Source organism: Megalobrama amblycephala, linkage group LG1 (genome assembly GCF_018812025.1).
Source record: "Megalobrama amblycephala isolate DHTTF-2021 linkage group LG1, ASM1881202v1, whole genome shotgun sequence".
In the NCBI taxonomy this organism is placed as follows: Eukaryota; Metazoa; Chordata; class Actinopteri; order Cypriniformes; family Xenocyprididae; genus Megalobrama; species Megalobrama amblycephala.
In genome coordinates, this window is record NC_063044.1 from 39,322,085 (window position 1) to 39,333,809 (window position 11,725).

General features: G+C 40.3%; 1 protein-coding gene across 1 annotated transcript; it reads left to right on the forward strand.

The window, feature by feature from the left end:
* The first annotated feature begins 3,448 nt into the window (after window positions 1-3,448).
* On the forward strand, window positions 3,449-11,345 carry fscn1a (fascin actin-bundling protein 1a). Its single transcript, XM_048192424.1, has 6 exons — window positions 3,449-3,518; window positions 3,704-4,732; window positions 7,447-7,603; window positions 8,720-8,841; window positions 9,039-9,206; window positions 9,583-11,345. The coding sequence occupies exons 2-6, from the start codon at window positions 3,910-3,912 to the stop codon at window positions 9,786-9,788; spliced, it is 1,476 nt and encodes a 491-aa protein (XP_048048381.1). The 5' UTR covers window positions 3,449-3,518; window positions 3,704-3,909; the 3' UTR covers window positions 9,789-11,345.
* Window positions 11,346-11,725: the final 380 nt, after the last annotated feature.

Sequence of the window (11,725 nt, forward strand, 5' to 3'; positions counted from 1 at the left end):
TGACTATTTCTCTATTTTCAAAGTTAACTTTTTAGGCCTGTAGGAAAAAGAAATGTTAGTTCATAATTAATTATGACTAGTTTAAAAATTTCGTCATAAGCTACACCTTAATCCAAACGTGTCCAGACATTTTTCAGCACCACAGTAAATCATCTGAACATGTTTGACTAATGTTTCATGCTTTGCTGTAAAGGAACATTTGGACAACATATGAGTTCGTTTGCATAGGTGGTGTTTATTGTAACTATTATTGTGGAAGTCGAAGAGCACACGCAAAGACAGAAGCGCACAGTAACAACTGTTTTGCTTACTTTGTCAACTCATGAATGCTCTAGTGCCCGTTAGGTAAATGTGCTGCTGAAATTAGAAATTACTCATCATGGTGAACACAAAGAAGCTCTGTAATGCAGACTCTCGGCTCTGATGGTTTCACTTAGAGGGAGGGGCTACACGAGGCTGTCAGTAGCTCTGTCTGATTGGCTGGGCTCCAGAGGGGTGTGAGTGTCAAGGATGTGGGCGCTGGAGGAGTCTGCATCTGCTCAGAGGGCTGCCATGCAGGTCGCATACTGACGCAGTACTGCAGCATGGCATCAAAATGCCGGGCACCGCACCTCTTCCTCGTCTTCTTTAAGTGAGACAGAGGCAATGCAAAATGTTTCCAAAGATTTCCATGGGCACATCTGCTGTTTGGAGAGAGAGTGGGTTGAATGTGACTGAGCGTTCAGCCACACAAGAGTTTGTGTGCTGTTGCCATGCCGCGTGGCTTCAGACATCTGCAAAGTCAGCCTCACATCAGCAGTCGTGCCCACCCCGCTTTGCCGCTCTCTGCAAACAAAAGACTCTGTTTGGATCAGACAGAACATTATGCACAGCAGGGCCACAGTCAGTGCTTTCAGCTGTGCTTACTTAATATGTTTGTTTTTCTCAGTGTGCTTGTTGAGGCTTTTATTAAGGTTTAAAATTTCCTCCTTAAAGGATTCGTTCACTTCAAAATTCACATTTCCTGATACCCAAATGTCATCCAAGATGTTCATGTCTTTCTTTCTTCAGTCAAAAAAAAATTACGGTTTTTGAGGAAAACATTCCAGGATTTTTCTCCATACAGTGGACTTCATCTGGGTACAACGGGTTGAAGGTCCAAATTACAGTTTAAATGCAGCTTCAAAGTGTTCTACACGATCCCAGACGAGGAATAAGGGTCTTATCTAGCAAAACGATTGGTCATTTTCTAAAAAAATTTTTAAATTATATACTTTTTAACCACAAATGCTCATCTTGCACTAGCTCTGCGATGTGCCACACATGATGTAATCACGTTGGAAAGGTCACACATGACGTAGGCGAAAGTACCGATCCAGTGTCTACAAAGCAAACATGCAAAGATTAAGCTAAACGGCCTTCACAAAAAAAGGTCAAATAACGATGTCAGATGATTTTGATGTTGGAAGAGAAAATGAGAGTTTTTCACCCTACCGTGATCTTTCCAACGTGATTACATAATGCGTGGCTCATCACAGAACAGTGCAAGATGAGCATTTGTGGTTAAATGTATATAAAAAAAAATTTTATTTAGAAAATGGACAATCATTTCGCTTGATAAGACCCTTATTCCTCGTCTGGGATCATGTAGAGCCCTTTGAAGCTGCAATGAAACTGCAATTTGGACCTTCAACCCATTGGTAGACGTTGAAGTCCACTATAAGGAGAATAATCCTGGAATGTTTTCCTCACAAACCTTCATTTCTTTTCGACTGAAGAAAGAAAGACATAAACGTCTTGGATGACATGGGGGTGAGTAAATTATCAGGAAATTTTAATTCAGAACAGAACTAATCCTTTAAATGTAAATTACAGGACATGCATGCTTTATGACATGAACCCCCATTTAAAACACAGTGTGTTGGTGCAAGAACCATTTCTGGTAAGATGTCAGTATGCCACTGCTTTGCTGTGATCAGCTTTCATTGTGCTAACGTTGCAGACCTTGGTTTATTTTAGCACAGCAGATTGAAGCATCGTCTCCATGGCAACTGCTCTGGCTTCACACTGTTAACAAAGATAGCTTTCTCTTAGAAAGGCAGATAGATTCCCACCCATTCCGAACCCAACAGCTTTAACTTTCGGAAGGATTAAGGTGACTTTCTGTGTGGTAGACATGAAGTGATTTGCACTTAATCTCTTTAGGTAAAAGATAAAATAATGTAATAATAACTTTTAAGGTAAAAGGTAAAATAATGTCCCTAGACAAATGCCATAACTGTCCGCCATTATGTGTGAGGATCAAAAAGGAGATGGCTTTGCTAAATGGGCACTTCCTTTTACATTGTGAGAAGTAGACGGCCATTCTCGGCTCGTCAGTCACCCCAGATAAGCATTGGAAGCTAAATTTCAGTTGACTGGAAGATGTAGATTTCATCTCTCTTTCTTGCTCTCTCTGTCTTTATGAAAGTAATTGTTTTTATACACAGTATAACAATAAGCACAAAAAAGGTAACATATCTGCCCTATCATAGTATTTTATTTACCCACCTAAATCTGTAAATGTGATCTCTCTTACTCACACATTCACCTTTTTCTTTAAATCTCCATATTTATACACACCAGAATCCACTACTTTACTTTTCAGATATAGTTTGAACTGCTCCAAAGCTGAAAAAAATATACAAAATGAATGCTGTTTTGGAAATTCTCCTTTATTCACTATTTAACAGTATATCTGACATGCAAATAAAACAGGTGACTCATTGTCTGATCTAGTTACAATACACAAATTCTCATTTATTTTATTAAATAATCTAATAGAATTTGGCTTTTATGTCAAAATAGTTTTATTGAAATAGGGTGAATTCAGGTTTATTGGGAGACTTTTTCCAAGTCATCTCAATCACCCTGAATTCACCCCTATGTGGATGATTTTTCAAACAAGCTATAATGCGCTTGTGTATTTACACTAATGCATTTTGCATAATTCCTGTATGCCAATGAAGACATCTCAAGCGATTTTTTTAGGAATATGTGATTGATGACGAATCACATGAAAGAATCATAGAAACTACAAAGACAGACACACTGTGGAATGTTTGTCCTGCATCATTTTCTCATGCCTGTGTGCTGCTGTTGAAACGGTGCCAGTGGTATTTGGATGAAGCTGCTGTTTATTTGACTAGACCTTCCTGAACCCACTGACCAACATGTGCAGCCTATGAATATATCTTTGTGCAGAATAAACACAGCATTGTGTTTCCTCATCCTCTCACTGGCCAGTGAAGTGGCATTCCTCCTGCAGGAAAACAAATGCTGAGAGATATCATGGAGCATGAACACTATGTAAATGCATGGTTAATGCAAATCCTATACCAAGATCTGTTATGTGATTTGCCATGTTAAAAAATACACTTTTTACATGCCCCATCATTTACTTGTCTTTGCAAACATGTCTTTCTTTTGTCTGTAGAACACAAAAGAAGATATTTAAAACATATATTTTATCCAGTTAACAGGTTCAGAAGGAAATGAAGGTGAGTACATTTTTAGAATTTTCATTTTTAAATGAACTATCCTTTTAAGTGCGCGCGAGAGTTCGACCTCAATGCGCGAGGATGCTATTTTACGCACTCCTGTTTTATTTCGAAAAGTAGTAGTATATTAAACGCCTTCACTAGTGATCATATTGTCCAATTCTGTATTTCCCAACTTAATTTAGGATGTGTGAGTGTGCTGGATGGAGGCGGGACGGCGCGCGTGACATCACTCATGTGTATAAAAGCCACAGCTGTGTCTGTGCGCTCGCGCTGTGAGGCTGCAAAGAGAGAGGCGCGCGCACGCTCGCTCCTTTAAACAAAGAGACCCATCAACATCATCCACAGTGCACCAGCAGAACCCATTCCAGGATCTCCAACAGCTGCAAACATGACCGCAAACGGAACCAGCGACATGCTTAAAATCCAGTTCGGATTGATCAATTGTGGGAACAAGTACCTCACGGCTGAAACGTTCGGCTTCAAGATCAATGCATCAGCCATCAGCATGAAGAAGAAACAGATCTGGACCTTGGAGCAGGACGGCGATGACTCAAACATGTTCTACCTGAAGAGCCATCTGGGGAGGTACATCGCAGCTGACAAAGACGGCAACGTCACGGGTGACAGCGAGACCCCGAGCGAGGATTGTCGGTTCATAATCACTGCACATGATGATGGGCGCTGGTCACTGCAGTCTGAGCCTCACAAGCGCTACCTGGGCGGCACCGAAGACAGAATTACCTGCTTCGCCCAGACCATCTCCATCGCAGAGAAATGGAGCGTGCACATTGCCATGCACCCGCAGGTCAACATCTTCAGCGTCACCAGGAAAAGATACGCGCACCTGAGCTCCGAGCAGAACGAGATCGCCATTGACCGAGATGTTCCCTGGGGCGTTGATTCCCTCATCACCTTGGTCTTCCAGGACCAGAGGTACCACTTACAGACCTCCGACAACCGCTTCCTGAAGAACGACGGAAGCCTGTCCCAGAAGCCCGACAAGACCACGGGATACACGCTGGAGTTCAGGTCCGGGAAGGTTGCCTTCAGAGACTGCACTGGGAAGTACCTGGCTCCCTCTGGCCCCAGTGGAACCATGAAGTCCGGCAAGAGTTCGAAGGTTGGCAAAGACGAGCTTTTTGTTCTGGAGCAGAGCCACCCTCAAGTGGTCCTCACCGCTGGCAACGACAGGAATGTGTCCACCAGGCAAGGTAAATGATGCTGCTTTATTTGTGTTCATCTATGCTAGAGGGACCATTTATGTGGGCATCATCAGTCAGGGTTAAGTTCCTATAAATCCTCCATAATTATCTAGCTCATTCCTAATTATAGATATTCATCTCTTTTCTCTCTCTTGTGGTTCCTGTGTGGATATGGGCAGAGCCCAGGGGTGGATCAGTGCAAATGCGGGAAAAAGTCTGCAAAAAAAAAAGGGAAAAAAAATCTATATGCTTCACTTTGCTGCAGTTAGTTTCCCGAAAACGTCATTTTAAGGTTTAATCTGGTTGTGCATTCAAGTGAGGTTCCATTTTGCTTCCATTTTTCTGTCTGATGACTCCCTGTGGGTTACAGTACTCTGGTTATTGTCACAATAGAAATCTGTTAGCTGAGAATGAAATCAATACTTAAGCCCTTGTCTGCAGTTTTGCACAATCATTCTTCTGTAAATTGTATAACTCTGTATTTTGGAGAGGCTAACATACTGTAATTAAGTTGAGAGTGAAGGCAATCATTACTGTAAACACCCAGAGGAATTGACCTGAGACTGCCAGACTGAAATAACGGATCAAATTATGTAGTGCTATACACTGGACTGGTGAAATATTGCGATTTTCAGTGTCGCCATAACAGCTCCACAACCCTATTACTGCTGAAAATGAAATGAGATGTCCTGTTATGTTTTAATAACTGCTAAATTGAAAAAAAAAAAAAAACTGACATGAATGGCATCATTAAGAGAGGATGTCTGGGATTTGTTTGGCAATCTCAGCGCTGGTTTACCAGTAATGCTGGATGAGGCAGGACAGTGCCAGTGTGTTGGGCCTGTGCCAGGAAGCACGTGGTCTCTGCAGGTCCGGATTGGCTCTTCTATATGGCCTTTGTTTCTTAAAATTTGCCTGTTATGTCTGTGATTCATTTAGCCTTGTCGTAGCACAAGACTTTTATCTTAAAAGCGGTTCATTCCAATTGCTTACAGCAATCTGGACTTAATTTTGATTTGCTTCTTGCTACACTGAGACCCCACGAATCCTCTCTATTCATGCTGTCCTAAATCAAATATTTGCCTTCAGGGATACAATCCCAAGGTTCAATGTTTGTGGCATGTTCCTTTGAGCCCTTCCTCAGAAAAATAGTGAGGGGGTCGAGATTTCAGGCGTGTGCTGAGGGTAGAAGGAGAACAAAGACAGCATGCTCTGGGCCCCAGCTCACCATGCAGCCCAGCTGCTGAGAGTCTTTCGGCAGCCCAGCACGCAGAACAAAAGAGCCTCGCTATGCACAAGTTTATGCACAAAAAACACTCTCGCTTAAATGCATCTGTCTTAAAAGATTAGGAGTCTCCCTGCTCGCTTGCCTGCTCTTCCTTCCTTTGTGGCGAGGACATCGGATGTCTGTCATTCCATAATGATTTCCCAACAGTGTCTTGCGTTATATTTTGTACTCGTTTGAGAATTGTTTGTCCGTGCTGCTATATGATGGCAGCTGCTTGACCGATGAGCCCATTTGAGTGTTTGGCAGTTTACTGTAACTGTGAAATAAACCTAAAATGTATGTCCCTAGAATATTTGGCTGCCAAGGTTAAAGGCTTTTCACTGGGGAATAGAATCCCTCCAGTTGTCGTGTGGATGAATTGAGCGATGGGGGTTGGGGGTGTGTCTACTGGTGGCTTGAAAGATCCTCCCAAACCATTTAAATGCCGGTTGAGGATACATACCTCCCTAGAATGATTGAGGGAATTTCCCACCCCCTTGTCTTGCCCGAGACTGATTTAGAGCAAGTCTCCGGGTGTCTTAGTCATTCTCCTGTGCAGATCTTCCATTTGCAGCCATGTGTTTCTCATCTTGGTCATTTATTTTCCTTGCTCATTCAGGCACGCATATTTCTGGGGAAACTCAATCCGCCTTCTAGAGAGGCCAGGCCACGGCGGCGGTAATACGCAATTTCATGTAGATGTATTAGGAGCTTGGTGAAATGGGAACATGAAAGCAATCAGATTAAAAATATAGGTGACGTGTATGACCATGTATGTTTGAAGAATAAACCACAGTGTTTTAAAAGTTTCTTGATTTCTCCAACCAACCTTTTTTTGGCAGATTTATTCTTAGAGTAGAGGTTAATAAAATTATAGCTCTTACATGTCAGTTTATGGATGTTTTCCTTAATGTATCTTTAATATTTCCCTTCCAAAGAACTGACATTATATTTTCCTCTCTAAAGAGGTTTAGACCATAAATACAAGCTTTATCTGATGAATGTGTGTCTACATGCATACAATGGAGTTTAATTAGATTTCCTGCAGCAGAGGACTGGTGGTCTGGTCTTTCACCAAGCTTCATGGATCCAAACTACAAACCGGATGCATTGACTATTGTTGTCCTGAAGCCTCCCACTAAGCATCCTGGCATATATGACAGTCCAAAAATTCCTAAGGAGATTAACTCTCTCTCTCTCTTTGTGTGTGTATGAGAGAGAGAAAGAGAGAGAGGAGGCAAAAGCAATTGCCAGAGTGATAGTCCCTGGCATTCAACACTCTTTAGTCAAGTAATCTCAAAGATCAGCATCCCTAAACTGACGTTAACTCTGTCTCTACTCACTCAGCGTGCCTGATCCAGATCAAAGATGCATTGTGGGCTCATACTGATGAGGGTCAGGGGTTTGGTGGTTTTATCATGGGGTTTACAGTATGCTGTGTTTTTGTGTTTGTCAGGCATGGACCTCTCCGCCAACCAGGATGAAGAAGGTGACCAGGAGACCTTCCAGATGGAAATCAGTAAGGACACGAAGAAGTGTGCCTTCAGGACCTGCACTGGCAAATACTGGACCCTCACAGCCAACGGTGGCCTCCAGTGCACTGCCTCTACTAAGTGAGTGTGAATCACAGAAATATACCATAATAAAGGGGATCATTATGAGCTTAGTGCTTTAAAAAAAAAAAAAATCATACTAGATGGAGGGGAAATTTGTGTGTACTGGTGGTTCCTACTTTTTAATGTCAGCATCTTGTGTGTTGTGGGTCAATCATTAACAAATATTAGACAGAAAATCAGCTAAAATCTTCTTCAACATCAGAAATGGCTGTAAATTAAAATGATGATAAATTAATATTTATAGACCCTTTTGAAAACATAGTTTTAGACATGTACAGCAATTAAAAATTAGGGGTTGGTAAGATATTTTTTAATGTTTCTGAAAGTGTTTTATGTTCACCGAGGCTGCATTATTCAATCAAAAATACAGCAAAAATTGCAATATTGTGAAATATTTCAATTAAAGCAGCTTTAAATTTTATTATATGCTCAAATGTAATCTATTCCTGTGATGGTAAAGCTGAATTTTCAGCATCATTACTGCAGACTTCAGTGTCACATGATTATTCAGAAATCATTCTAATATTGCTGCTCAAGAAACATTTCTCATTATTATCAATGTTGAAAACAGTTGTGCTGAATATTTTTGTGGAAACCATGATGAATTTTTTTTTTTTTTTTTTTTTTTTTTTCTCAGGATAGTTTGAATAGAAAGTTCAATAGAACAAAATGTATTTATAATATGAAAGACATAATTATAATGTCACACAAGATTTGTCACTTTTTTTGATTAATTTAATGCATTCATGTGAAATAAGTTTGTTTGTTTGTTTTCGTTCATTTGTTCGTTCTTCGTTTAAATTATATTTTGTTATATTTTTCCCTGACAAATCTTGCTACCGTTTTGGAAGCTGGCATTCCATTAAAATGCAAAGAAACAATGACTTATTTAATTCTGTTAATGTAATATAAGAGCACTCTAGATTATTATTCCTTCACAAACAAATTCTGTGGTGCAGTAAATCTATCCTCATGCAACAACTTTTTTGTAGGTCTTTTATTGTATTGTTTGTTTTTCTGTTTTAGGGGTTTGATAATCATGACAATGTATGAATGTGGAGTATCATTTCCAGATTTATATTTCATATTTTCATATGTAATCTCTTCACCCAGGTCTGCTAACTGCTATTTTGACATTGAGTGGCGTGGGAAGAAGATAACCCTGCGTGCCACCAATGGAAAATATGTGGCTGCCAAAAAGAATGGACAGCTGGCTGCCACTATTGACTCAGCAGGTGGGGTGGTGGTGTACACTATTTCCGCTGTTTCAACCTTTTGTTTGGCAACTCTGCAGTGATTTAGTAGACTGTATGTTGATGGACTGCCACTTAACTTAATTGGTGGCCATGTTAAATGGACCACATCAATAGCACAAACATTTTACCGCTTGACTCTTTTTGTGAGTCTTAATTCTGAGAAATCGCTTTAACAGGTGAGACAGAGGAGTTCCTGATGAAGCTCATCAATAGACCCCTCATTGTGCTGAGAGGGGAGCATGGATTCATTGGCTGCAGGAAGGTGACGGGCACTCTAGACTCCAATCGCTCCTCATATGATGTCTTTGGGTTGGAGTTTAGAGATGGAGCCTACAGCTTACAAGGTTTGTTTGCACTTTAATAATGTCTTAATTTTGACTTTATCTTGTTGAAGGTATTTAAAATGTTAATTCACCCAAATATGAAAAGTCATTAATTATTCTCCTTCATGTTTTTCGCCTTTCGTTCATCTTTGGAACACAAATGAAGATCTTTTTGATGAAATCTGAGAGCTTTCTGTCCCTCCATTGACAGCTACGCTACTACCATTTTAACGCATTAAAATGTTCATTAAGAGATCGTAAAACTAATCAATTTGAAATGAGCGGTTTAGTCCATATTTTATGAAGAGACTCGATCGCGTTATATGATGAACAGAATCAATTTAGGCTTTTATTTATCCTTTTAAGACTTTTCTTGACCCATTGAATCTCTTCTCAGACTCCACAGGGAAGTACTGGATGGTGGGCAGTGAATCGAACGTGATCAGCAGTAGCGACACCCCGGTGGACTTCTTCCTGGAGTTTTGCGACTACAACAAAGTGGCCATCAAGTCAACCGAGGGGAAATATCTCAAGGGCGATCACGCAGGTGTTCTGAAGGCCAATGCCGATGATCTGGATGGCTCCACTGTGTGGGAGTACTAAAAGCACTTAAGTAACCACTGTGGCTTTTTCTTTCCAGCTTTTTTCCCTTTCTGTTAAGCATTTTGAATAAGGTTTTTGAATATGAGTGAGCCACACGGGCCAATAGCGGAGAGAAACCTAAAGGTGAAGGGGCTTACTTTAGTCACATATACTCGATTCTGTCTAAATACTCCAGCGTTTGTGTGCCACAACATTACCGCAATGTCACGTGGTGACATCTGGGACTTCTGGGACTTAACTGGCATCCAAATTTGTGTTAAAGCACATCTCATGTCATCTCGTAATCTGCCCTAATATTTGACTGGCACTCAAAATCGGTCCACTCTCTGGAAGATCGACTATGCGGGTGCCACATGTCAAGCCACAGGATTTTGATGTACCAGATTGTAGCGTGATCCCTCATCCTTGTCTTTGCACAGTCCTGTATGAGCCTCACACACTTAATATTAACACATAGCGAAATATGTTAAAGAAAACCTTGTGACTGTGAGCTATTGATGATGTAATGCCTCCCACTGTATTGCCAGTCATAAGTACCTACCCTCATGATCCGAGGACAAAGGCAATATTTACAGGTAAATGTATGAATGTTGAGTTTCTGTTTTTTTTTCCGTTCCATACACTTGACAGAGTTATGAAGGAAGCTCTTGGACCACTGAAACGGCGATGAGCTACACTGTTTTTTTTGTTTTGTTTTGTTTGTATTAGAAGTATGGCAGTGCTTGTACTGCCTCACTATCTGTGCCATTAGAAATAATTTTAATGTTTAAAAAAAAAAAAAAAGAGGAAAAACCAAGAGAACTGGATTGGTACCATACATCTCAAAATTAGGGATGTGTCTGGAATTGTAAATGGGTGGGGGGAAAAAAGAAATAGATATTAAAAATGGAAATGTTTTCTGCAACTCAAAAGTGAAGTCATCTGTAATTTGTGTGCCGTGCAGCTGTGGGCGTGATGATACCGACGTCAGGTATGTTGTTGCAGGTTCAACACAGTATTTATGGAAAATTAAACCACTTTTCCCTCTTGATCCTGACAAATCCCTAAAGAATGGCAGGTCTGCGTTCACTGGACTCGTGCAGTGGTCTGATCTGGAAAAGTCACTGGAAAGGTCACCTAACACTTTTGTTGTAGTTTTTGAGAAGGCACAGACATTATCATAAACCTTGTTCCATTATACACTCTATTACAGTGCATTAAGACTTCAGAGAAAAAAAGCCAAAAGGAAGACATTAATACCATACACAAAACTGACTGATTAAAGATTTAAACTGGTGCTTAATTAGATTTCAGGTATGCATTAAACTAACAGAGCCACTTTGAGTGGCAAAACTGCTCATTATTTAAGAATGCTTGAATATTGATCTCACATTGCTAAGGGAATGATAATGACTGTGCCTTAGAAGGCCGTTATGGGGGGAAAAAAGACATTCCACACCTATACTTTGTAAAGTCTTTACAAATGTCTTTTTATATTGTTTTGATATTATGGTTATGTTTCCTCATGTGCCATGGGTACAAATGAAATCCGGAAATAAATACGGTTTGAATATGAAACTCTGTCAGCGAATTTATTTATAGTTCAAGAAAATAAAGAGAATTTATATTTTTGAATGTTTAAGTGTCAAAAAAAAAACAACCATAAAGATTGTGATATGTCTTTATCTAGCTGATTGTCACAAGGCTTGACCAGAATTCTCAAAAGTGTTTCGAAATGTTACCCGGCTGCAGCAGAGCTCAAAATGAGAGAAATTAGTTTTCTCCTGAGACCTCAACTCCATCTTGTTTTTTTTAGCTGGCGGTCACTCCATCAATGAAGCCTTTGTTCTGTGTTATTGCTGGAGCTGCAGTTTGCAAAATGATTTCGATCCCATCTGCTGAGTTACTGAAACAACAAAAATGTCATTTATAGAAGTTCGAGGAGTCTAAAATGGTCT

What these genes read in the sequence shown, in the direction of transcription:
- fscn1a (XM_048192424.1), top strand. Translation starts at nt 3,910, where the DNA reads ATGACCGCAAACGGAACCAGCGACATGCTTAAAATCCAGTTCGGATTG. An exon ending in GAATGTGTCCACCAGGCAAG is followed by an intron (nt 4,733 to 7,446) that starts GTAAATGATGCT and finishes TGTGTTTGTCAG; the next exon opens with GCATGGACCTCTCCGCCAAC. An exon ending in TGGAGCCTACAGCTTACAAG is followed by an intron (nt 9,207 to 9,582) that starts GTTTGTTTGCAC and finishes ATCTCTTCTCAG; the next exon opens with ACTCCACAGGGAAGTACTGG.